Source organism: Artemia franciscana, chromosome 6 (genome assembly GCF_032884065.1).
Source record: "Artemia franciscana chromosome 6, ASM3288406v1, whole genome shotgun sequence".
Taxonomy (NCBI): Eukaryota; Metazoa; Arthropoda; class Branchiopoda; order Anostraca; family Artemiidae; genus Artemia; species Artemia franciscana.
The window spans coordinates 2265723-2293668 of record NC_088868.1 but is presented as its reverse complement, the minus strand read 5'-3'; the positions used below and the strand labels follow the sequence as shown (position 1 = coordinate 2293668).

Sequence of the window (27946 nt, the reverse complement as noted above, 5' to 3'; positions counted from 1 at the left end):
AGCCAATAGAGGAAGTTTAACTTTTCCTGAGGCGCAACACATTCCCATTGTTTCACCATTGAATTTCAAGGCCTTGCAATAGGGACAAATTTTAGACATTGTCCCGATTTGAACACATCTACTCAAGCTATAATCATCGACTGGGCTGTACCTGAATGCCAGGCGATAACTTTCAGGTTGCTCTGATTCCTCGGCACGCTTTCTTTTCTTACTTTCTCTATCAGCAGCACGCCTGATTTCTTGCTGTTCTTGTGATTCCTCGGCACGCTTTCTTTTCTTACTTTCTCTATCAGCAGCAAGCCTGATTTCTTGCTGTTCTTGTGATTCCTCGGCACGCCTTCTTTTTTCACTTTCTCTTTTAGCAGTAAGTCTGCTTTCGCGTTGCTCTGGTAGTTCCTCGGCACGCCTTCTGTTCTTTCTTTCTCTATCAGCCTCAAGCCTGTTTCCTTGCTGTTCTTTTGATTCCTCGGCACGCTTTCTGTTCTTTCTCTCTCTATCAGCCTCAAGCCTGTTTCCTTGCTGTTCTTTTGATTCCTCGGCACGCTTTCTTTTCTGACTTTCTCTATCAGCAGCAAGTTTTTTGGCATAGACTCTTTGAGCATCTTCATCGGCTTTTGTCATTGTAAGTTCATCAGTCATTTTAAACTTAAACATTAATAGATTTTTATGTGAACATATATGTCTTAAATATCTTTAATGATGTCACCGTCATAGCAAAAATGACGACAACTAACTTCATGACGTCAGTCGACACAGAAACATGACGTCACCTGACAGACAGACACACAGACAGACAACTTATTTTTATATATATAGATTGTTCCCAATTTTCACCCGTCACGATGTCTACGATTGAAAAAGATAATGTTCAACTGACTGCAAAGTCAATTTAGTCCCTTCTTTCGGTATTATTTTGTAGTTGTTATTTTTTCAACGCTGAGGAATAGCCTTTGGTCATATGATAACTGATTGCGTTCTTGTTTGGACATACGGTTTTAAAAACTTCGATAGGCTGACAACTTAATCACTTAACCGACAGTGAAGAAACAAGCACAAACGAGAATGTAAAACAATGAGACAGTTTCGTAATAATTAACAGAATGTCATCTATGGTATTTTGATCCTGAAAAGTTAGGGATAGCTTCATAATACCAACTAGATTATATAAGATATTGTTCCAAGTTTTCATGCGTTACGATGTCTACGATTGAAAAGGATAAAATTCAACTGGCTGCAAAGTCAATTTAGTCCCTTCTTTCGATATTATTTTGTTGTTGTTTTTTCAACACTGAGGAATAGCCTTTGATCATGTGATTACTGATCGATAGCGAAGAAACAAAACCGAAGTGTTGCTCTCGCAACACTTTAGTCGGCGAAGCCGGACAAAGGTTGCCGCAACACTTCACGTTGCCCTGGCAACGTAGGTCTAGTTGAATCTGTGTATCGCAGTATTCAAAGTTACTGTGAAATATGTTCAGGCTGTGTTAGTAACACAAGTTTAAGATGTTTTTCTTTTTTGTTTACTATATCTCTTTTTTTTACTATACTTTTTTTACTATATTTCTTATTTTTACTATATTCACTATATTACCTTTTTTTACTATATTTTTTTTACTATATTACTATAATTTTTTTTTACTTTTTATTACTATATTTTATTACAGTTTTCTATAGTTGAATCTGTGTATAATTCCAAGTTACTGTGAAATATGTTCAGGCTGTGTTAGTAACACAAGTTTAATATGTTCCTATATTTAATATATTACTATATTTTTTTACTTTTTATTACTATATTTTATTGCAGTTTTCTATAGTTGAATCTGGGTATCGCAGCATTCCAAGTTACTGTGAAGTATGTTCAGGCTATGTTAGTAATACAAGATTAAGATGTTTTTCTTTTTTTACTATATTTCTTTTTTTAATATACTTTTTTTTACTATAAATATTTTCTTTTACTATATTTTTACTATACTTACTATATTACTTTTTTTCCTATATTTAATATATTACTATATTTTTTTACTTTTTATTACTATATTTTATTGCAGTTTTCCATAGTTAATTCTGTGTATCGCAGCATTCCGAGTTACTGTGAAATATGTTCAGGCTATGTTAGTAGCACAAGATTAAGATGTTTTTCTTTTTTTGCTTTATTCGGGAATTTTTTGTTTTAAGTTCATTTACCTTTGAAATACTGGGCTGAAACACATTTGATTCGGAGAACTTCCTTTCAATCGGGGATTCCCCTCTAAATACTTCTCATCCAAAGTCCTTCTATTGGGCAGTTTTTTGGTTTAATTGTAATTTAATAAAAATTTAATAAATAATAATTTAATTTAATAATTTAATAAAAATTATTCAATAAATAATACTCCCTTCCTCCTTTAAAAAAAAGGTCAAACCTTTCACAATACTTTCCAACACTTTGGGTTTCTTCGTTTTTCAATAGATTTTTTTTTACTTTATTTTAGTGTTAAAAAAGGGTCCTTGAAGCGATCCAAAAATATATCGATTTTAATTTGTTTTCATTGGCCAATTAGAACACTCTCTATTTTTTTTTACCTTTATCCTATAAACTTTATTTGTAGGGAAAATCTAAAATTGCAACTTAGATTTCCAAATATTTTACGAGCCTGTCAATTAATTCCTGAACTCATGTATATAACAAACATTACACACAGGAGTGTAACGAAGGAATGGGGGAGGGATCGAAAAGATTCTAAATGACAATAGTGCATTAGTGTCAAAATTTTTACAAATGGTACATTTTTTTCCTCGGCTTCATTTTTATTTATCTCCTTTTCAGATAAAAAAAAACAAACTATTCCTGCTATCATGACTCATTCAATTTACCTGAACACCGAAATCAGGAGAAGCAGAGGTCCAGCAGCAGCCAATGATAGCAGTACCAAGCATTGCTGAAACTGCCAAATCGTTATTTGGCAAATATCCAGCAATAACATCCCCTTCGCGGAGACCCATCTTTGTGAAGCACTTGGCATAATTGAAAGCTCGGCTCTTGAGTTCACTATACGATACTTCTTTGACTGTTTGGGATTCCCCTGAAACAAATATGTAAATTTTCACGCTTAATGCGAAAAAAACTAATTAGAAATTGCATTTAAGGAACTTACCTTAAGACGGAGTTGGAGGAGACGGTTAGCCCCCTAGAGGTATACTAAGAATGCTGCCTTATAATATTTGCGTTGAAACAGGCAATTCACTGACAACGAAACGTGCGCAAACATAACTTCGCGGATACGGCCTTTAGGAAGTACAGACATGCTACTCGTTTGCGACTTTTAAAAGGATTTTTAAGGATCATTTAGTAAAGAATAAACAGAATAGCATTTTTTTTTCTCTCTGATGAGTTGATATCCCCTGAGTGTTTATTCATGGTGTATGGTTGTCCTCTCTGCGCTTTGACTCCCAGGCCTCAGGTATGTTCTCTTTTGTCTTATATGTTATTTGAATATTGTTCTCTTTTTTTTGGTTGTTGCTTATATTGTATTTTCTTTGTATCCCCCTCGGGTCCCTGGCCATGGAGCCTTTCGAGGGGGAATAAGAGTATTGTATTTTCATTTCGTATTTTATTGGTGAATAAAACTCTGAACTCTGAATTAACTAGAAAGAGATTAAAGGGAATAGTTTGAATTGAGCAGACATGTAAAAAATAGAGCCACATTTAAGGCATAAATAAAAGGTCAAAGGCCAATTCAGATTGTAAACTATCTGACCTGCACACAAGAAAGAGAACGGGGGGGATATTCCAACAACACCATTTCGAAGAACCTTATCCAAAACTGTAGCAAATAAGTTACTTTTATAGGGTTGACCCATCCCCCAAACAAAAGAAAAACTTAGATTCTTCTCTAAAAGTCAGATCTGGTTATACTTTCGATAATAATAAGTGTTTTTATTCAGCAGACCGGTGTTAATTTTTCTGAATTAACACCTAACACCCCCCCCCCCCACTCTCTCAAAGAGAGCGGATCTATTCTAATTATGTCAATCATGTATCTATAACTTGTGCTGATTCTTCCCATCAAGTTTCATCGCGATCTCTCCACTCTAAGTGTTTTCCAAGATTTCTGGTTTCCAAGATATTTATTCCCCCCTCCAACCGCCACGTCCCCGGATCCGATTCGAATTGAACGTCAAAAATCAAATCTAGTGCATTTACAATGCGCTGTTTGTCTTCTTTCAATCTTTTGTCGTGTTTACTTATAGGCTATCTTCTTATTCCTTCCCCTTTTCTTCTCTTTTCAATACCTTTGCCAACAGTACTGGCAACAACACTAAGAATAATCCCCTCATCCTCAGAACATAGTCATTTAAATAATTGGCACGTTCTTGGGCATTGCATATTGAGAGAAGATCTGTCTGTCACGTTTTGTCCCATTTCTAGAGCAGCCTTTCTAGAGCAGCATTCGTGTCATTTTGCAAACTTATCCCACCATGATGACGTCAGAGCAATGAAGAATATTACGACACTCCAAATGCAATAGGCAAAAAGTGTGTAATCTTCCCTCTGACAGAGGTTCCTACTGATTGGCCAACAGAAATCGATGATAGTGTCAATCTTGTCCTCGACGAAGTATCCCATTGCCTTGCACCATTGGCAACATGATTCAGTTGGTCTTGAACTGTGCAATTAAAACCCTTATTTCTAACTTCCCATTGCGTTACTTTATAGTCGATAGTAAAAAGTTTTCACGATAAAACTTTATATTATATAAAAAAATATAACAAAAAGTTTTGTAATAAATTACGTCGATCGTAATTTAATTATAAAATAATTAATCTTACTGCAGTCACTGCCGCAGTACAAACTTAAACAGTTGCTTTCGATTGTTCATTTGCATTGTTCACTCTGGCAACACTGACGAAAACGTAGTACTGCCATAAAAATTCTGAAGCCACCACAAGAAAAATCTTGGAAAATCACAGTTTTCATGATTAGACCTAAAATGGGTCCAATGAGACCATTTTTTTTTTTATGTCCTTAGTACTTTAAGTATTCTATGAAGTACTGAACTATGTTTTGTGATCGTGAAATTCTATCATTAAAAAACGTAAAACACAACCCTTTAATTCTAATAACTAATCTCCAAGGCAAAGAGCATGAATTTGAAATTTGCACCATTCAAGTCCCTAAGTTCTTTCCTTTAAACACAATTTCTCCAAAATTCTAAATTGTCCCCCCCCCCTAGATTTTGAACAATATCTTTTGGAAGTTTTCATGTGGAAAAATCGATAATTTAAGTTTGTTTACGGGAATTAATAAGCCTGGGGAAACAAGTATATAAAGAACTTAAAATAATAATTTAAGTTTGTTTACCACTATTTAAATGTCACGAAAAACTTTTCTAATTAGGAGTTACTACTACAAAGTAGTCATTAGAGTACTGAAATATGCTTTGTCCAAATCTTATTAGGTCTCCTTAGCCATCCCTGTGTATGAAAATCAAATAGTTTGTGGTAAATAACTGTAGTAAGGAGCGACCCGGCTCAATAGTAAACGAAACTCTAAAAAACGGAATTTTGATACTAAAAGATACATCAAAAGAATCGAATTTTTGAGCTGATTTTAAACATATAAGTTTCATCAAATTTAGTCATTGTCATCAAAAGTTACGAGCCTGAAAAATTTACCTTGTTTTGGAAAATAGGGGAGAACACCCTCTAAAAGTCATAGAATCTTAACGAAAATTACACCATCGCACTCGGCGTGTCAGAGAATCCTATTGCAAAAATTTCAAGCTCCTATTTACAAAAATGTGGAATTACGTATTTTTTGCCAGAAGACAGATCAAGGGTGTGTGTTTATTTGTTTGTTTTTTTTTCCCCAGGGGTCATCGTATTGACCAAGTGGTCCTAGAATGTCGCAAAAGGGCTCACTCTAACGGAAATGAAAAGTTCTAGTTCCCTTTTTATGTGAACAAAAAAATTGGAGGGCACCTAGGCCCTCTCCCACGCTCATTTTTTCCCAAAAGTTTTTTTTTCCAAGTTTGTTACTGTTTAATAAAGTAGAATTAAGAGAAAGAGTCAAAATTTAACGTAAAGAGCGATGCGTTGAGAAAGGAACAGCCCCTTTCGTACATGGAGTAATTTCTGTTCGTTTTAAGTTTTAATGTCGCTCCTTACTTTCAGTTAAAAAAACTATTTCTTTTATTTATTTAATAACAGACAAAGAGCCACTAGGGACATGTTAGTCAAATAAGTGTGAGATATACACTCAAAATTTGGCATTTTGGCAAAATTTGACAAGATGCACATGCAGCACAACAACATGATTAATATGTTTTAAAAGAGCAACTGACCAGTACAGATCAACGCCATCTTATTATCATCTGTGCCAATGTGTTTGAATATGTTTTCAGCATAGTTTAATCTGGATCCTTCAAACCATTTAGGAGGTGGTATACCCATTCTGTCATGTTCCAGTACTTTTTTGAATTGGTCTTTCAATATAATTTGACAATAGTCCACAACTGCAGACCAATGCAGATCTATATTGTGTAAGGTCCATTTATGAAAATCATCATAGGAGACTGTAACAAAAAATGTATTAAATTTTAGATTTTGCAAAAAGAAAAAAAAATCACAGAATATATTATGCACAACAGCCATCATTAAAAACGAGAACGAACATAAGGTGCATTATACTTATTTTTTAATTTTGAGAATGCTTTGTTTTCTTCTTTTAGCAACAACCTGAAACTGAATTCAAAAATTGTGAATGAATAACATTGAATTTGTTTCCTTGACTTTGAAGAGCCTTGTCTGAAGTCAGAAAACAATGCAATACTGACACCGAAGTCAGTCACTCAGTCATTCCACAGAAGAGTTAAATAACCATTACTATTACTCAATTTTATCACAATCAAAAATGGTTGTATAGCTTCATTATTAACTCACCTCTGTGAGATTTTCCTCACACAGCATAAAGAGACATAAGCAACTTATGCTTCTTGTTTATGCAGAAAGCATGAACAAGCTCTCCTCTTATTATTGGCCTTGATGCGTAAACCTCTTGTTGTTCATATTATGTAGTTAATGATGATAATGAAGAAGGATGAGGAATAACTTGATCTGCTAATCTGAGCATACCTAAGCAAGTCTGAGCATACCTAAAAAGTTGATTTTTGTTGTCGTTCGAAATGTTGATTGGTGATTTGAAAGTTGATTTATCGTGTTCCATTTTTTTTTTTGTAAGACAGAATATACTACTACTACTACTAACAACTCACTACAGCACCAAGCTGTACAACACCAACACAGCTGTCCCCCATCCGTGAAAAAAATGAAAGATAGCTCTACAAGGCTCTTATAAAAGGGGCTCAAGGAAATTTTCCCTGAATCCTTATTAAATGCCATTTTGAACTGAACATATTTCTTTATTTATAATTTTTCTCTCCTTAAAAGACAGGGGTAGGGCTTTGTCGACAGAAATTATAAGAGGAGAGAAGTTAATGCCAATAATGCCTTTTTTCATTAAAAATCCGCCATATTTACCTAAAGATAGAACATAGACAGTGTGACTCTTTTAAAGTCTGATATTATTGTTCTAGGTGCCCCCCCCCCCCGGAAAATACCCCTGGAAAATAATACTTTCCAAATTTGAGAAATTTATATGAATTTTGTTTGTTTTTTTTCAATTTCCATAGGAGGAAGGAATTTTGGTACTTGTGTATTATGCGCCACTCACTCAAGTTTACTCTGTGTAAAACTCGACAAGAAACCGGTTGATTTCAGCTTAGCACAAAATACATGGGAAATATATAATTTGGCTATATATTTGTACATAAGGGGAGGGGGTAAAACTATTTTGAAGGTTTTAAATAAGAAAACAAGTCTTACTTCATAATATGCAGAATAATTGTACCTAGCACATTTTGCATGCAGATCTGCTATACTTTACCCCCCCCCCTAATGTGGAAATCCCAATAGTTTATAATTGGCCCAAACTTGTTTCAAACGTAGCGAAGAAATTAGCGGAAAAAACGATTTGTCCTTGAGTTTTATACACAGCATAAGCTTGACTGAGTAGGGCATAATACATAAGTAACGAAATTTCTTCCCCCTACGAAAATAATAAAAAAAAACTCAAATAAAATTCTGTAATTTGGAAAGCTTTATTTTCCAAAGGGGGTATTTTTCAGAGAAGTAATTTCCATGGGGGGGGTATCTTCCGCAGAGGATGTTTTCCGGGTGGGGATTTTCCGTGGGAGGTATTTTCCAGGGGGATTTTCCGTGGGAGATATTTTCTAGGGGGGTATTTTTCACGGGTGGGTATTTTCTGGGGGGACCCAGGGGGGGCAGGGTAAACGCTGGCCACCAATATTATACAGACATTTAGAAATTTTCTTAGAAACAAAATTAAGAAAAAACCTTTTTTCAATATAATTACTATTAAGATTTCTAAGATTTTTGGTAAAAGAATGAAGCTGGTTCGAAAAAAACAGTTTTTTCCAAGGGATATTTACCCTGGGTGAGTACTTTCTGGGGTGTAAAACGCTGGCCACTGATATTATACAGACATTCAGAAATTCGCTTAGAAACAAAATTAAGAAAAACAAACTTTTCTGCTTTATAGTTACAATTAAGATTTCTAAGACATTTTCTGCGCTTGAAGTTAGAGTCAATAACAATATTAGGAAGCCTGTAATTAAGGAAATATCCTGGGTCTTAAAGGAAGTATTTTCAAAAAGGAAATTAAAAAAGCTTAACAACATCAGTGTTATGTCTGGTAACTTCAGATGGCGTTGGCATTTTTAAGACAAATATTATTCAGACACTCAGAAATTCTCTTTTAAATAATTTAAGGTAAATTTTGAGGCAATAGTTTTTTTTTGTAGTTAGATGTCCATTTGTTCTTTATTTTTCCTGTGTTTGTGTATTCTTTTGTAGTGTGTTTTTTGCTTTTTTATCTTATACTCCATATGTTTTCTTTTGATGGGAAATAAACATATACATACATACTTAGCTTTAAGATTAGCTTGAGTTTCCACTTTTATTGGTTTCCTATACTTTCTGCTCTCAGACTTCAACTGATTGAATATACTTTCTTATATAACTAATCAAACTTTTGGCTAAAGAAAGTAGAAAACTAAGTTGAAATGAGTTTTTGAAGTAACAAGAACAGTAAAAAATGAAATATGATTGTTTAAACTGTTTAACTGGAAAGACTCACGATTATACATATGCTAAATTTGGAATAATAAAGAAAATTGGGGACCAAATAAACATACAAAATTAGGATTGAAATAATTAAAAAAATTGAGGAGAAAATGAATAAGGAAAACTCGGTAGAAATAAATACAAAATCAGCATGGAAAATCAGGGACAGAATAAATATAGAAGGAATCAATACAAAAGAAAAACAGGTTGGAATAAACCTGAAAAATGATGGATGGAATGAATATAGAAAACTAGGTAGGAATAAACAAGGAGTCAATATGGAAAATGAGGAACAGAATAAATATGGAAAATCCGGGACAGAATAAGTATGGAAAATCAGGGATGCATAAAAAAAAAATAAATTGCCATATACAGTTGCTTAGTCTTTGGTAGCAGAGAAAGTTAAATTTAAAAAAAAATATGAATAAAAAAGGCAAAAAAATAAGGTAAAAATATATCATACCAAATGGCTAAGGAAGGTGAAGCTTTTCTTTTAAGGAGTCTTTCTTTTTCTTTTAAGGTAATCAATAGTTGTCTTTGGTTATCAAAGATTGTTAGTGTATCAATTTTTATGGACAAAAAGAATCATCAAACTTAATTAAATAATATTGCTCAGTTATTTTCACAATTCACCATGGCAACACTAGCGAAAACCTGATAACGCTCATAAGCTGCAAACAATTCTAAACAATTAATTAATAAATCTAGAAAATTATATTTTCCAGGTATGAATAGACCTAATAGACTGCATAGACCCCTGCCAATGTTTTCAGTCACTCAGAAAAAAAAAGTAAGTCAGTAAAATTGTGGTACTTTGCACTACGAATTTTTCAATACCAATAAAATTCTTTGTTTGGTTCAATAAAGACCATGAAAATACTGACATGTCATTTACAGAAGTTTTGAACTTGGTCAGTAAATGCAGGAGTTTCACTGACTCATGCTGTGATTTTGTAGATGGTGCCGAAACTTTCCATTAGGTGATGAACAGTTACATGATATGTACCAAAATCTAGACTTTGGTTGGTAGGTGCAATGGTTTTACCAACTTGTGAAGTGAATGTATTGTATTTGAAATGGACATTATACTCATTATTGACAAAAAAGTTGGTAAAAAATGGTAAAAATAAGAGTTGGTCCATTAGGTTAAATTAACAGCATTCAAACAGTGACATGATAAGTACCAAAATCTTAACTTTGGTTGGTAGATGCAATGGTTTTACCAACTTGTGAAGTGAATGTATTGTATTTGAAATGGACATTATACTCATTATTGACAAAAAAGTTGGTAAAAAATGGTAAAAATAAGAGTTGGTACATTAGGTTAAATAAACAGCATTCAAACAGTGACATGATAAGTACCAAAATCTTAACTTTGGTTGGTAGAAATTGCAATGGTTATTTGAAATGGACATTATACTCATTATTGACAAAAAAGTTGGTAAAAAATGGTAAAAATAAGAGTTGGTCCATTAGGTTAAATAAACAGCATTCAAACAGTGACATGATAAGTACCAAAATCTGGTAAAAATAAGAGTTGGTCCATTAGGTTAAATAAACAGCATTCAAACAGTGACATGATAAGTACCAAAATCTTAACTTTGGTTGGTAGATGCAATGGTTTTACCAACTTGTGAAGTGAATGTATTGTATTTGAAATGGACATTATACTCATTATTGACAAAAAAGGTGGTAAAAAATGGTAAAAATAAGAGTTGGTCCATTAGGTTAAATAAACAGCATTCAAACAGTGTCATGATATGTACCAAAATCTAAACCTTGGTTGGTAGATGCAGTGGTTTTACTAACTTGTGAAGCAATTTTATGTATTGACATTATACTCATTCTTGACAAAAAAACAGTTGGTAAAAAATGACAGTTGGTAAAAAAAAAAAGAGAACAACACTGAATCTTAAATGCTTTAACAGCAGTTAAAAAGTACTAGCAACTCACACACAACAGAATTATCAAGGAGAATGAAAAAAAACCCAGAAGCAGCAACTTTGCTATTAGTAAAATTAAAATAAAGAACAAGGAAATCCTTAGTATGTTTGAAATATTAGATGTCATTGACATTTTTAGAGAGACCAACTTTGCTTTTGAACATACCTGGAATCTCCAAATGTTTATATCTATCTTTAACAAACTTGATGAATTTTGAAGGTCCATCTCCTGCTGAGCACCTGATCTGTTGAGTGTCTAAGTGTCTTTCATCTTCGTCTTTGTTTACTTGCATAGTCATACTCTTTCTTATAGCTAAAAGAAAATATATATTAGAATGTATAGAAATATAATAGAAGGTATAGTATAAATAATGTAACAGAAATATAAATATACAGAAATTATATACATTATATGATTATAGAATATAAAATATACAGAACATTTATATAACATAGCATATATGCATTATAGTAAAATATAATGTATAGAAATATATATAAAATAAAAATTAGAATATGTAGACTATATAAATAGAAAATAAAAATTAGGATGTTATGCTGGTTTTACTTTGCCAGCCTAATAATTGCTTTCTCATTGAAATATTGTTGATCACACTGATGCTTCATAAGCTATGTAACATAAGTTCTTGTATACATTATGAAGTCTTAAAAACGAAGTTGAAGAAACAAAATTAAATAGTATACTTTATCAAGCCAAATGGATGACAGTAGAGAAAAAAATAAAATCTGTTTTTTTTTGTGTTTTTTTTGTGACTCCAGCACTGATAAATAGTTTGCTAGATCAACTGTTTTCCTGGATGAAGGGGAGAAAAACATGACAAAGTTGAGTAGTCTATGCTGATAGTCAGAGCTGCCCCTATGGTTGGTACGGATTGGGGGAAAATTAATTATGGCACTACCCTCCCAACTCAAATATGAATAAAAACAGAAGCCTCAGTCAAAGAGCCCTTAGCCATGGTGACAAGGGCAGCTTGCACTGCTCCCCCCCCCTCTTTGAATGACCCTACTTTTAGTAGCCTATACAAACTAGTCTGGAAGAGCTTTAACTTTATATTCTACCAGGTTCCAGAAGTATTTCTCTTTTTTATAGGAGTCCATAATTCTAGTACACCAACAATATCTAATTTGGGGCAGCTAAAAATTATAAAAAGAATTTTAAAAATCAAAGCTAAGGCACTAGTCTAATGGTTGACTTCCTTAAAAAAAAATACTATAAAACTCTGAAAATTACTTTATAAAATTCTAAAATATTTACTATTATTATTCATAAAAGCACTTCACTGTACTTTATCTTTTCCCTTCCCCCCTAATGGTGAAACATAGGTTTATTGGCTACCCTAAATTATATATTCTCAATGAATATTTCATTTGTGACTCTTTACTTCAAACTTATTCAGCAGTAAACAAGTAACATGAAAACTCAACAACAACTACAGTTTATCAACAACCTTATAATTAAAAACCATGTCTAAGTAGATAGAAAAATATACACTAGCCTACAAAAAAAACAGCAAGTTTGTCACAAATTTCCTAGACTAATTGGCATCATATACCATTGGGGGGGGGGGGGTCAAGTGAAGTGATGTGCTATTAGGAATGATACAGGCTTAGTGGTATTTTAGTATTTTCAAAGTATAAGCCTAGAATTGGGGCTGTTAAGAAGGAAACAAGTTAAGAAAACAATTCTTACTTTATAACAAGCAGATTAATTTGCACCTAAAACATTCAAAGGCACACCCCACTATATTTACCCCCTCCTCAACTAATGTGCTAATATATAGGCTAGTCCTCATATTATATATTCTTCATGTGCCTTTATGTTTATTAATTTTGTCAGCATTGGTTTAATTTATAAATGAGTGGGTTTGAAACAAGAGTGATCAATGGCAAAATGCATTGGAAATATATAGCCTAGCATGGGCTATCTATATTTGCACATTAGGTGGGGAAGGGTTAAAGTATAATGAAGGGCCTTTAAAACCTGTTAGGATAAAATTCTAGTTTAGTGACTTCTTGCTACCTTGGAAAGGGGTTAGGCTAGGAAAATAAAACTTTCAGCAATGGGTCTACAGACTAAAGTATGTCCCAGGAAAGTATTTTGAAGTACCTACCTCCACTCCCTCTCCCTCTAGAGGGTCCTGACCTTTGATTACCTTTTTTCATGTAGTTACTTGCTTTCTTTAGTATTTGACCTGGCTCAATTAGGCTAGTAAGCCAAATAAATGGAATGAAAGAAAGATTTAACATGTCCCTCTGAAAGATAGCCTATGCCTACTGCTTAATGCTATAGACCTAGGCTAGCCTATATGATCCCCTAATATACAAATTATATACCTCCCAAACATACAAGTGACACTTCTAAGCTATTTAATTGATATTCTTTTCTAATTAACTGAATATTAAGACAGCCCAGAAATTGACATAGGCTAGGCCTAGGCTACTTTCTGGGTAAAATTCTAGTTAATTGACTTCTTGCTATATCAGAAAGGGTTTAGATTAGGAAAATGAAACTTTCAGGGATGGGTCTACAGACTAAAGTATGTCCCTGGAAGGTATTTTAAAGTACCCAACTCTACTCCTTCTCACTCTAGAGGGTCTTGACCTTTAAAAAATGTGTGTTATAAAAGGAAAACCTTGCGAAATAGATCGTCTGCTTGAATGAAATGAAATTGTCAATGAAAATTGAAATGAAAATGAAATAGATCTTCTGCTTGAATGAAATACAACAAAATTGTTTTCAGCTTCACAGCATTGCTCAATCCTAATTTATAAGGTTTTATAGGTGCAATTGTGCTTCTTGCAAAATCATGCATTTTCCTTATTTTCAAACAACTAAGAAGCCTCCTGCAGTCAGGATTTTCTTTTTACTTCATGTAGAGCCTCTTTTTAGGCAATTGGTACACTTCAATTTTTTGTACACTCAATTTTTTTTTATCTACCATATGGTACTTTGGCTTCTCTGCATCAGTGCTAGAGTTTGCATGTTGCTACATCTTCCTACCAAACACAAATGCAATTAGTGTTGTAGCATAGATTCTGGCTATTTTGTTATTTTTTTCAGAAACAATGATGCATTTTTTCACCAAAGGCAACCCTACAGGGGACTGAAATTTGCCTACATGACAGGTCTATTGAAATTTTGACAGAACAACATTTTACCTTAATTTTCAGTTACCAGTTGCTTTTTCTCTGCCTTTAGTTCTGAAAATGCAATTCTTGTTATTTGAGTAGAATTCTGAGCCATATCAATGGTTTTTTTTTCAAAATCTGGGAAATTGGTAAAATTATAGCAGTTTATATTACTGGCTTTCCTTAAAGTGAATATACCACTTGGTACATTTTTTCTCTTTAATAAAAGTTTCTACCTTAAATTGAGATTTAAGCACTTTTTTAGCTTTTAAAATGATGGATTTTCAAAAAATTATGACAGTTCATATAACTGACTTACCAATAAAGCAAACATACCACTTGATACTTTTTTTATGTTCTTTATAAATATAATAATTGCTTATACTACAAATTCAAATTTAAGCACTTTTAAGGCTCTTAAAAATGACAAATTTTCAATTAAATTTCAAGTTATCCATTGTTTTCAACAAAATAATACTATGTTTTCTCTGTGCTGTTTTTAACAAAATAATACTACATTTTCTTAGTGCTAAAATTATTTATAATAATGTTAGGTTAAAAAGTGCTTAAATTTAAGGTAGAAGCAATTTTTATATTTGTAAAGAGCATAAAAAAGGCATCAAGTGATGTGTTCACTTTATTGGTAAGCCAGTTACATGAACTGCTACAATTTTACCAGGAAATGTATTTGCATATCTTTAAAACCTTATAGCCTAAATTGAGATTGAGCAAAGTTGTGAAGCTGAAAACAATTTTGTTGTAGCCTACTTCATTCAAGCTGAAGATCTATTTCGCAAGGTTTCACTTATAACACACATATTTTTAAAGGTCATCAAAGGTCAGGACCCTCTAGAGGGAGATGGAGTGGAGATACATACTTCAAAATACCTTCCCGGGACATACTTTAGCCTGTAGACCCATCCATGAAAGTTTCATTTTCCTAGCCTAACCCCTTTTCGAGATAGCAAGAAGTCACTAAACCAGAATTTTACCCTAATTATAGTTTTTCTGCATATTATTAAGAAAGAATTGTTTTTTAACATGTTTCCTTCTCAAAACCCTAACTCTAGCCTTATACCTGGTTGAAATTGAGTGAAAGATATAGGCCTCCTATTATTAGATAGTCAGCGGATTTACAAAAATAGTTATCGGTTATTAAAACATTGTTTCGCGTTAAATGAAATAAGTTGACTTACACTCCGAAAAGGTTCAAAAAATGGTCAATGCACGCAGTCTAAGGTTTGAAAATGCGCAACTTTCACAGTAACAATGTTGCCCTCTGATTTTTTTCTCGCCGTAAAATTTCGGCTATTTGTAAAACAGCCAAAAGCTACTCAGTCTTGCCAATACTTTAGGATAAATTGATATAAAACATACATCGACGATTATTTTTTCAGAATACAAAAATTATACCTATATAACGGTCTCCCAAATATAATGATAAGACAGATTTTTCATGAAATTGCAGAACCACATGCCTATATATTCAACTTATTTTTGGCGCATGGATTGTGTCCTTCAGTGTTAAAGAAGGCCTTGGTAAAACCATTTCACAAAGGTGGCTCCAAGTCGGATTTTAAAAGCTACCGACCGATTTCATTTCCGTCTATTTTTCGCCAGGTAATGGAAAAGGTGATTGTTTCACGCGTTCAAAAGTATTTTGATGAAAATCATCTTTGGAATCCTACTCAGCATGTTTTTTGAAAAAGTAGGTCTTGTAATGCTCAGCATCCTGGGGCTATTTTAGATTTTTCAACGTTTCGCCGATTTAGCTATAGCCTTTGATTGCATTTATATTGACTTCCCGAAGGCATTCAACAAAGTTTCAATGCCCATCCTTCTTCAAAAATGTGCAGCTTATAAATTGGGTAAAAAAACAATTGCATTTATTGCTGATTATCTAAATGGAAGAACGCAACAGGTTGTTATTGGTGAAGCTATGTCATCCTAAATTAATGTGTTAAGCAGAGTCTCTAGGGTATCTGCCAGGGTCCAATTTTATTTTGTTTGTTTATCAATGATCTGCCTTCCTCTATTCAGCATTCTACTGTTAAGATGTTCGCGGATGATGTAAAAATTTATATACCAGTACGAGACCAAAATGATGTGAAACTTAACAGAAAGATCTTGACCCTCTGACTTATTGGTGCGAATATAATTTCATGTTCATAAACCCTTCTAAGTGTGTTATTCTACTCTATGCTCGTAAACTCCTGTCTGTGCATACTTAGCAGCTGTCTTGCATACGAATCCCTTCTAACGAAATATCGCGTGACCGTGGCGTTTACTTTGATATCCAATTAAAATTTGATGTACATGTTTTGGAAATTTTAAAGAATGCAAATTATCATTTGTCGTCTATAAAGAGAAGCTTAGTAGGTTTAACCTTCGTAATTTCTTACTACTACATAAATCAGTGGTCCGCCCTTTTCTTGAGTATAATACTTCGGTTCGGTTTACACTAAATCTAACGGATAAGCATAGAGTAGAAAAAGTTCAGAGAAGGGCACTAGGATGGTCCCATACTTTCAGCGCATTTCTTATCCGCAGAGACTTTTTTGGCTTCAACAACCGTCATTTAAGTTTCGTAGATGTCGTAGTGATCTTATAAATGCATTTTGTATACTTAAAGCAGTGGAGGATGCTGATCCAAATTTAGCCATTATCACTCCAATTCTCAGCATGATTACAAATTATATCCCCCAAAACCAATTAAAAAAATTGGTCAATTATTTTTTGCTAGTAGAGTTGCCGGCCCATAGAACAGTTTACCTTTGGAGGTTGTCGAGGCAGAGAGTGTTCGAATTATTAAGAGTACATTAGTAAATACGAAATTTTTATTTAGACGCTTTTATTGGGTGGTTTCGTGTTATTTAGAAGTTTTTGCTATTTATTTCGTCGTTGCCATTTTACTTTAGATTAATATTATGATTTTGTGTTTTTACAACAAGCGTTGATGCTTACCGCTATTGGTAATAATAAATAAATAAATAAATGAACTCATTCAAATTGTATTACTTTACCCAGTTGTGAAATAATTGCTGAAGGTGTATTGGCCTGTACAATTAGAAACAGGTCCAAAGTCCCAGCTTCATCCTTGTCTGAACTTCACAATTTCAAACAATACGCTATGTTTACATATGACAAATGTTGTTATTCTCGTAATTATCCATAGCGTTCCAGGTGACATATGGTCGGATAAGCATTTATTGTTATCTTTTGGATGTTAGATTCAGATAAGTGGAAAAGTAATCGGACAAGTGAAAGAACACACCCATAAAAACCATGAATGTATACGCAACTAATTATATTTACTTGTCCAAATTTTATTTTCGGAACGTTTTGTGTTTGACTTGACTTTCATTTACATTTCTGCTCATTTAGGTCTCATTTACTCACTAAAAGTAAAATCAATTCTTAAGAACAGACCAGATCAGAAGAGCTACCAGAGTAAAGCTGTTTTAAGTCATGCTGCTTCAAAAGAAGCTTCTGGACATAACATATTTTTAATGGTTTTATAACTCAGCAATGAGCAGACCGAGGCTCTCACGCTTGGATCCCCGTTGAGCTTTTCATGGCTCTTTGGATCCTCAAGTTCAACCGACATATGTACATTCCCATTGGTCTATTTTGGTGTTTAACAGTTATTGTATTGTTACTAATTAATCAAAGGCATAATATGCCATGGGCTAGGGGGCAACTGCCCCTCCCAGATCCCAGTTCCATCCCCCCTCCCAGCTGGAATTAAGTTTCTAAAAAAATCTTGTCAAAACTAAGATAAGTCTGCAAAATTCAAGCATCCACAAAAACGGGTCACTTTCCTCTAGTACATCTTCACGTTTATTGTGCTATATGGCTCATTTTTCAATTTTCACTGTAATTTTCACTTGATTTCGGAAAATTCGTTTCTTAATTTGCCCCATCCCCACAAAATTTTGACGAAATTACGCCCCTGTGATTAATGATACAGAAAATAAAGCAAATTAGGGAAGGGCTGAAGACCCTCTTATATATTTAAGCGACATTCAAAGAGTGCATCTTCTCACACACATCTTGGGTGTGTTACCTATTGAGAATGTTAATGTTAATGCATGTTTTTTTTCGGATTCTATTTTTTTCTACTATTGTGACAGCAGTCGAGATATCGCTCAAATCTCAGATTAATTTAGTAAAAGTTCACTAAATTTATTAACTGAAGTGGCTCCCAGAATTGTTTTGTATTCATAGCATATTTTATATGTTTATATTCTATCAATAAACAAATTTGACTGTCATTCTTTTTGTATCGTTATGTATTTCTTAGACACTGGCCTCACTTTTAATAAGATTCTTGTCCCAGAGCGAAAGATATTTTGATAAGACACCTACAGGATCATCTGGTATTTTTTTTCTGATCAGCTTACAAAATTGTGGAGTTAATACTCTGAACCAAGAGTAATTAAAGCAAAAAGAAATCTCTGAGTCAAAAATGTTTTAAGTCTATAATATGGGTGAAAACCTTTAAATTGCCCCTTTTTCGTAAAAATGCAACTAGCGACCAGAGTAATTTGTTCAGGCAATCATTCCGACGACAAGACAAAAACGAGATATACTTAAGCGTTTGGAAAACTCATAATCTTAGCCTCCAATTTATTTTCCGCTTCAGCTTCCTCTAAGTGTCACTTAATCCATGGCTTTTCCCGTCCTTGGGTGTCACCCATTCCTGGGCTTCCCTACAAGCTGTGTTAATCTTGTCGTTTCGAAGACCTACACACAATATTCATCAAATTTTCTGCATGTTTAATTCACGGTTTATTAATTATGAGTTCTATCATTTACTATATTTTTGAAATTAATGATTTTTTTTTTATAAATCCCTTGTATTTGAAATTCACGACTGTATTTGATTATCAAAGACTTTCAAAGATGAAAACACCTTCAAGTTTTGAAACGATCTTTAACTTGCAAAACCTTAAAGGGGGAATCGTAGGGTAAATTTTCTACGAGGAAATTATACGAGGGGCTCCGCGGAAGAGGTTTTTTGCATTAAAAGGAATTTAATTTGTATATGTTTGTCCTATCCCAAGCAAATTTAATCAAGCTATACTAAATATGCAATTTATATAGATGTAAGAAAAAGGAACATTTTATTTTATCTGAGGCTAACTATATTTTGGAAGTCATAACGTTGAAAACAGTGTTACTATTGTTAATTAATTTAGTACACTATCGTGTTTTTTTTTTTATATAGGGACTCAGTTCCCCTATCAAACGGAATTGTAGGGAATGGGAATTTTCGCCGGTGTGAAACTTTCCACGGGTCGGGAATTTTCTATTGGGGGAGGTAGTTTCCACATGGGTTGAATTTTTTGGGGTAAGAATTTTTTAAGGTGAATTTTTCAAAGACTTCCAAATTTAATAATATGATCCTTATGAACACATGGGGGAATTTTCCATGTGGAAGAATTTTTAAGAGGGTGTTTTTGCAAGGGAAATTTTTCACGTAGAATGAAGTTTACTTGGTCAAAATAACACTGGAGTGTTTTCCTTGAATTTTCTTTCTTTTGAGGACGCAGCAAAGCGTGACGTTTTTGTTGTTTTCTGTTGTTTTGTTGTTGTTTTTTGTTGTTTTGTCGTTGTTTCCTAACATGTTTTTCTAACATAAAAGACTGAAATAGGGGATACGTAATGGTTTCTGATTACAAAACTATTAAGAAGTACCAAAAATCTGTTTTTCAAACATTAAATGGCGGAAAATTTGTTGTTTTTCAATATTTTCAATGAAAGTACCGATAATGAAAAGTGTTTCCTAGGAAATACCCCAGTAAAGAGGTATTGTTTTCAAAAAATAGGAGGGGAAACGAAAAAAATCATGGGATGTCTTAAAATCCTTTACAATTACTTCTTATTCCAATCCAAAGGTCCTTGTCTTTCAACAGTCTTTCTCAAAGAAGGGGTACAAAAAGTCAAACTTTACCGTAAAGAGTAAGGGACGAGGAACGCTCCTCCTTTCAAATACAAACCAATTTTTCTTGGATTTAAGTTTAAATGTCGCGCCCTACTTTCAGTTAAAGAAACTAGCTTGTTTTAATTTAATTTCTGACTGTTTAACAAGTCATGCCAGGAAATCCCCCTCCTCCATGTGAAATTTCCCCAGGGAATCCCACCTCTCGGAAAATTTTCTCATCGCAGAGTTCTATGACTATCTTAGCTCTATGACTATCTAGCTTAGTTCTATTGCCAAGACTTAATTCCCAAAACTATTCCATTTAATTCCAGTTGGTATTTTGAAAAATACCCTCCCCCGTCCCCGTAGAAAATATTTCCACCAAGAAATTTCTTAATATTTCCCAACAACAAATATTATATGCATAAAATGGACAAATGACCTGATTTACGGCCATGTTTTCAGAGACTGAAGTGGGTCAGGTCATCCCCAGGGGCCAATTTTCCATTGGATTTTCCAGCAGTACTAAATCAAACGGCTATTTAAAATTTTTTATCTGATATCTTTTGGGGAAAACGGTTGAAGAAGGGGAGCTATTTGCCCTCCAGTTCCTTTTATTACTTAAAAATTACGCTATAACTTTTAATTGAATAAACCATCTTCCGATATTCTGGGACCAATGGCTCGATACGACCATCCCTGAAAAAAAAAAACACACAAAAAACAAACAAACACGTATATGTGATAAATTTTTTGGCACAAATACATAGTTCTTGATGTTTGTAGATAGCAGCTTGAAACCTCTAAAGAAGGGTTCTTTGATGTGCTGAATCTGATTTTGTGTACATTAAGATTGCTTGATTTTTGGGGGATGTTTTTCGCCTTTTTCAAAAATCAGGTAAATTTTATCAGGCTCGAGGTTTTGATGAATAACATTAAACTCAAAAATTTTTTTTAATATTTGCAATCAGAATAAAAAGCCATAGGCCAAGTCGTTCCTTAATTACACCTCGTTATCATAAACGATTTGATACAAGTTATTTGTTATATCATTGACAAGAAATCTTTATTTTCGATGATGAATACTTTCCGAAAAAGATTCTTTTTACATTTAACTAGCAGGAAACTCTACAAGAGCCTGAAGCCGCTAGGATTGCAAAAGAGCAAGGGATAAGTTTTAGTTCTTTATCCTTCAGGGGTGTCAATTCGCAAAATTATAAGGAGGGGGATGTATTTTTTAAGATTGTGATGGCTTTTCTATTACTTGTTTTGTCATTTCCACTTTATGAGGGTTTATCGATTGGTAGTTTATTAGCTTTTTGTTTGAAGAGGTACTTACAAGTTATCCCAAAACCCACTCAAGTGCTTGATCTGAGTAAAACTGGTTTCTCTGTCTGCATTTGGAGATAATTAGCTTAGCCTGTGAGGCAAACTACTATATAGGTATACTTTAACTAAGTACTTATTTCAGAGAGTAATTTAGGTTAGATATTTAATATAATGCGATCTTGGCGGTCTGCTTTCCATATTTTTTCTGTTGTAGTTTCCATGATTTTGCTACTAAAATATTATATTTCATCAGATTTCGGTATATTGTATTATGATTAACCTAATCTTACTTTCCTGAGTGAGATCGGGATAACACGTAAGTATCGAAAAATGCCATTTATCTGTTTTGACAGAGAGCCGAGCCGCGAGCTATTTTCGTTTTTATGAATGTTTGACATGAATTTTGATATATAAAATTGACATTTCCGGGACGTTGAGCAATAAACATTTTTTTTTAATCTCAGGACTTAGTGAATTTAGAAAAGAGTTCATAACTTTGAGCTGATGCTGGTCAAGGGCTTTAATTTCAGTGGCAGAAACTCCCGCAAGAATCAGGGAAGGGGGCCATTTTCTTGTTTTTGCTTAAAATCAAAATATAACAAAAGCAAGATTCTAAATACAATATACAAAGATAGTACGATAGAATGGTACTTTATTTTTCATTTTAGTTTTGAAATGGTGAATGAAGAAAGGTTAACCGGCTAGTATTTCTTTTTGGACCGAGTTCACCAGATAAATCGTACATCGTGATTATATAGTATTGTAACACTATATAGAATTTTATAACACTAGTTATAAAATTTTATAACATTAGTTAAAAATAAGCTTGATTAGTTGTCTAGGGCTCACAGTTATAAGATCCTGAGATATGGGTTTAGACTGGGGAATGCAGTGGGCAAACATTGCTGACATGCATACAATTACCTTAGCTCTGCCTGTACCACCAATGGCACCCCGGGCTGAAGGCGGTGTCCAGGGGGGAGGTATTAGTTTTGAACCCATCCTCCACAATTTTCTATCCGGCTCTTAAAAATGTAACAAAAATGTTTTATCAATTACCAAAAGTTTTACTAATTACCAAAAATGGTAATTACCAAGTTTTGATGTATATCTAAAAATTTTCTTGTAACGCTCCCCCCAAATCGAGTTCACAACCCTGTCAGATCCTAAAAAAATAGACAAATAAAGTTTCAGTAGCTTTCTGTTTTACTCTCTTATATAATAGTTGTTCATTTGTTTTCGCAGCTTATACATATACAGAGTACAAATAAAAATAACAGCTTATACAAAAATATATACAGCTTATTGAAATAAAAATAAACTTTTTAACACGGAAATATAAGACAGTAGTCTATCTTTTTCTCTTTGATATAATGATAAAGAAAAAATATATAAAACTGAAAAAGACAGCGAAAATCTAATTGGCACTTAATCAAAATAAAAGAAAGCTTCCACAAAAAATTTAAGACACGAGTTATATACAGTTTTGTATCACCATTTTTTAGAAAGTAATTACAATCAACATACAGGAAAAATACAAAGAGAAAAGCTAAAAAACCAAAGAAAAACAAAAAAACAATATAACACGTAATATAACAAACTAAGTATGAAAAAACAACCAGGGGCGTCAGATTACGAAATTATGGATTTGTTTTGTTAACATATTTATACTGAGTAAAATCTTTATCTTAAAGAAAATTCCAAGAAACAACTTCCAAATGACAATTTTTTTTCAAAGAAAATTCCAATTTTTTTCAAAACTAAGCAGCGGGGGAATATAGGAGAGGGTAGGGGATTGTGACAATTTCTGCCACCAATTGGTGCTTTTAGAAATAATACAGAATAAAAGAAAATAATACACACTTTTGTGTTTCGTTGGTCGTTAGAGCTGTAATAAAAATAGTTAGAATTATTTATCATCAATTTGGTGACCCTACCTACAAGTAATTATGTAAAGGTTTGTTGAGAAACATTGGTTTCACATTTTAAAAATACGAAAGCTTCAAAATGCACAAAAAGTTAAATTTTTTATCCGCGACCCAGAAAATTTTACAGTTTTTAAAACTAAAAAAGAAAACGTGTGGCAGTCATAACAATGCAAGTCTTACTTGGATAGCTATGGAATGTGTCACGATTGCACGTGGTTTCATTTTACTAAAAAAATTGTGACTAAAGTAATGGCGAAGTTTTTGGTAAATTAAGGTTAACATCAACAGAGGTAAAAACTTTGTTTTTATTATTTTCATCTACTCTATTTAATATTTCGTAAATCTTTAAGGACAGACATGCAAACATTTCGATTTTTTCAAGAAATTTACGTACCTGGGGCGGGGGGGGGACGATGGTTAACTGCTTTCCACAGGCTTAGTCTCTGAGGGGATGCCGCACTGTTTCTTTTGTATATTTTGGTAGTAATGGTGGAGGAGGGCACCAAAAAAATGAAATTAAAATTGTTTTTAGAAAAGAATTTAGAAATATCTTCCTTTTCATCGAGCTAAGCCTTGTCTGCTGGCATTAAAATTAAACACTATTTAAACACTATTAAACACTAAAGCTAGTTAAACACTATTCGACCCAGCCCCTTTCACTTTTACTTTTTATTTATCTGAACTATTATGCTTAGTTTCCTATTTCTCAAATTTGGTACTGAAGATTGACGCTAGTTGGCAGAAACAGTTTTTTTTGCAAATTTGTCCTTTTCTCGACCAATTCACGAGGAAAAAGATGAATTTACGGCTCTTTGTACCTTATAATGTTGTTTCTACAGTTACTAATCCCGAAACTCAGAAATTCTTTCCAGCATTCCTTAATGGGGCTCGAAATATCCCTAGGCAATATACAAAAGTTTGCTAATTCTATAAATGTGCGTTATTTCTTAGCTGATTTCTCCCAAGCAGTTGGTTCATAATGCCAAATAAAGCCCATTTAAAGCCCCTTCCCCCACGAATAAATTAGCCAAATGTTTCTGACATCTTATGCCTGTTTCTAGCCATATTAGATCAGGGGTCACACATTTGTGACGGTAGTGATTATTGCATTCGAAAAAATGTTAAAAAGGGCATTGAGGAATATGTTTGTCTCTTAGCTAGAGAATTAAATATTATAAATTTGAATAAAATGATAAAAACGGGTAAATAAACAAATAAATTTAACCGTTCCTTATTGTTGCTCCACTTTATAATTATATGACAGTAATTTTTGATCCCTGCATTCAATTTAAAAAAGATTGGATTGTGCTTTATCCACGCAGCCATTTGATAATCACAGCATGATAAGTTAAAAATATGTTTTCCTTTGAAATATAGTCACGGTGCCCCCTTATGGACAACTTGGTAAGAAACGATGTTTAGACCATGGTAACCGAAAAATTTAAAAAACGCGTTTTGACTTACACTGTCCAGTGGGGAAATTAATTCCTTGAAGCTCCTTTAAGAATAGTAACTATTATTTTGATTAATTTTAAAGATAAAAGTTGGGTGCAAAGGCAAATTTGTGGGACTTTCGAAAATACCCTGAAACCCCCCAAAAAGATCGAGTCGAAATGAAAACTGCATCATTTAGATTAACACCAAATTTTTCACCGAAAACCCTATAAGACAATTACAATCCACAATCTTGAGCAAGAGGCGAAGTCACTTTTCACAAGGGATATAGGAATTTTTCTCCTTTTTCCCCCTCTTTTTTTAGTCACCGTTAGTGGGGTGGTGAAACCTCATGTAGAAATTTTCAAGGGCTCATTTGAAAGGAAACTACTATTTCTAGTCCTCTTTGCAAGCAATAAAACCTGATATTAAAAATAAAATACCAATTTTGACAAGTACTGTACCTTCATATAAAAGATAATTTAACACACATATTTTTTGACTGGGAATGATGTCATACAAAGAAACAAAGTTCTAACTTGACTGGCAACAAAAAATTGGTGAATCAAACACTGACCTTATATTACGCACGCACCGCGGTAATTGATAAGAGATTATAGTCATATAGTCGGTCATATAAACATAAGGAACTGGTCAGTCAAACACTGACCTTATATTACACACGCTCCACGATCACTATAAAAAATTATAGTCATATAGTCAATCATAAGAAGCCAGTCAGTCAAACACTGACCTTACATTACGCAAGTCCCGCGGTTATTGATAAGTGATTATAGTCATATAGTCATTCATAAGAAACTGGTCAGTCAAACACTGACCTTATATTACGCACGTCCCGCGGTCATTGATAAGAGATTACAGTCATATAGCAAGTCTTATAGTCATAAGAAACTGGTAAGTTTCTTAAGAAACACTGACCTTATATTGCCCAAGCTCCACAGTCATTGATAAGAAATTATAGTCATATAGTTATGAGAACCTCGTCAGTCATACACTGACCTATAATATATTATGGTAATAAATTCTCCAATATGGTAGTCCTATTTAGTGTGGCATCCTATCTCTATAGAATACAATTGGGGTTAACATATTTAATGTCATAGAATGTATGCCGTGACTGTGGATTTTGTATGGCTTGAATAAATCTTGTTTGTATTATTTGGAAATTTATTACAATTTTAATAAATAAGCAATGTAATTATTGATAATACTAAGTTTTAATTAATTTTTTTTTTTATTAAGCAAACTTATTTGCTTACGAGGGTCAAATTTCGCAGCTATTAGTATACATATAGTTACATTTAAAAAAGGACATATCTCTTATAAATACAGTTTAAGATACTTGTTCCTGCAAAACTATTTCTTTTCTTCATTTTCTCCTTCTTTATCAGGTTCACTCGACTGGCTTCACTAACCCGGTTTCACTAAACTGGAATCTAACGTTACAATGCCTTTTGGCCGTCAACAATTAAACCCGCTCTCGGGTCAATTTTTATTTATTCTTCTGTGTTGCGTGAAATTATTCTTCTTTAATTTCTTCGCAGTTCGTTTTCTTCTTCTTTATCATCTTTGCATTTAACTTTCACTTTTTATTATTCTTCTGTAATGTGTGAAAAATTCATTGCACTTCTTTCGCTTCTTCTTATTTCTTTCTTTTATTTCTTCTTCTTCGTCTTTAATTCTTGTTTACTAGCGCTTAGGAAATTCACTCGCCTTTTTTAATTTCCTGTCTAAACGAATAGAATCCTTACTGACTAGACAATTACTAATGTTTACAACTAATTGGAACTATCTTCAACAAATGAATCAAGGAACAAATAAATAGCAGTCCTCAAGAGGCACGTAAGCATCTCAAGCGGGAGGGATAACGTATTTTTCTTAGGAAGGGGGAGGACCAGTAATAAAAACACAATTTTATTTGCCAATTTAAGCAATAAGTAACTAGAGATTCAAGAAAAGTTATGATTTGGGGGGAGAGGACGTCCACGAGGCTTGCCATCCCTGCGTAAATCCCTGACCCTTGACCTTTTAGGGCCATCTATCGATACCTCTAACTGTATAATTTTATCACAAAATAAGCAAGAAAATGTTGTCGTTTACTGAAGTAATTCAGTAATCGTGAATCACCTAGGAACCATCCAGATCAACTCTTATAGCTAAAAATTCAAGGGGACATTCATGTTCCTACGACTTCTGGTAAAGTCTAAAACACCAAAAACTTGAGATCCTTGTTAACAGAAGAAGTAGCATATCCATCATATTAGTTTATCTGCTTCTTCTTCAGTGGAGGGTTCTTTGTACTTGTGCTGAGTCTTGACAAACTTCGAATGATTTACTTTAAACGCAGGAACATACTCAGATGCTTGAAAGCTTACAATGCAGGTCATTGGTTCAAGCATACATGCCACAGGTGACGCCTAAAAATAAGCCTTATGTTTATTAAGGTAACTATATTTAGTAGTTTCAGGTCTTTTTTTTTTTCATTTTCGTCTTTCTCTTGTTTTTTTTTAGCTTCTTTCTTTGTTTTTCTTCTTCTTGTTCTTCCGTTAAATTGTATTGTTATTATTTAATTTTATGTTTAGTCTCTCACTCTCACAGGCCAAAGAGCCTTTGTGGGTGTATAAAGTTTTGAAATTTTTTCTTTTAAATAAATTGACCCCTCTGTGGCATACATGCCACAGGTGATGCTTAAAAATAAGCCTTATGTTTATTAATTTAAAGTACAATTACACAAAACCACTCTTTTGGCTGATTATTAATGTAGAATATAACATTTTGCTGGTACACAGAATTCTATATAGTTTAAAAGTAGTTTTGTTTTTAAAGATAGTGTCGCTGAGAGGAGGTTGAGTTATTTATTATAAAAAATCTTATTAGTTTTAAAGCTTCCTTTTCTTCAATAAATCCAACATTGTTTAAGATTACAATGGCAGTTATTGGGACACAAAACTCATTGATTATTAGTTCTCCAGCAGGCAAAATTAGTATGCATTTACACTAGTCAATTATATGCTGTGTAATGCCTACTAAGA

General features: G+C 33.3%; 2 protein-coding genes across 3 annotated transcripts in view; both read right to left on the bottom strand.

Annotated features, from left to right (window-relative positions):
* The window catches only part of LOC136027904 (acetoacetyl-CoA synthetase-like), a 75873-nt gene extending 60325 nt beyond the window's left edge, over nucleotides 1-15548 (bottom strand). For both annotated transcript variants that reach the window (XM_065705334.1, XM_065705335.1), the window contains exons 1-4: nucleotides 15473-15548; nucleotides 11293-11439; nucleotides 6324-6554; nucleotides 2854-3062 (exon numbers count right to left, since the gene is read on the bottom strand). In XM_065705334.1, coding sequence (XP_065561406.1) covers nucleotides 2854-3062; nucleotides 6324-6554; nucleotides 11293-11425 — 573 coding nt within the window. In that variant the 5' untranslated portion in view covers nucleotides 11426-11439; nucleotides 15473-15548. The remainder of the gene's footprint in view (nucleotides 1-2853; nucleotides 3063-6323; nucleotides 6555-11292; nucleotides 11440-15472) is intronic.
* Nucleotides 15549-22703: 7155 nt separating this feature from the next.
* LOC136027902 (secretin receptor-like) overlaps nucleotides 22704-27946 on the bottom strand; it is a gene marked incomplete in the record, with an annotated part of 69613 nt that continues 64370 nt past the window's right edge. Inside the window, 1 exon segment of the mRNA XM_065705333.1 lies at nucleotides 22704-27331. Coding sequence (XP_065561405.1) covers nucleotides 27170-27331 — 162 coding nt within the window.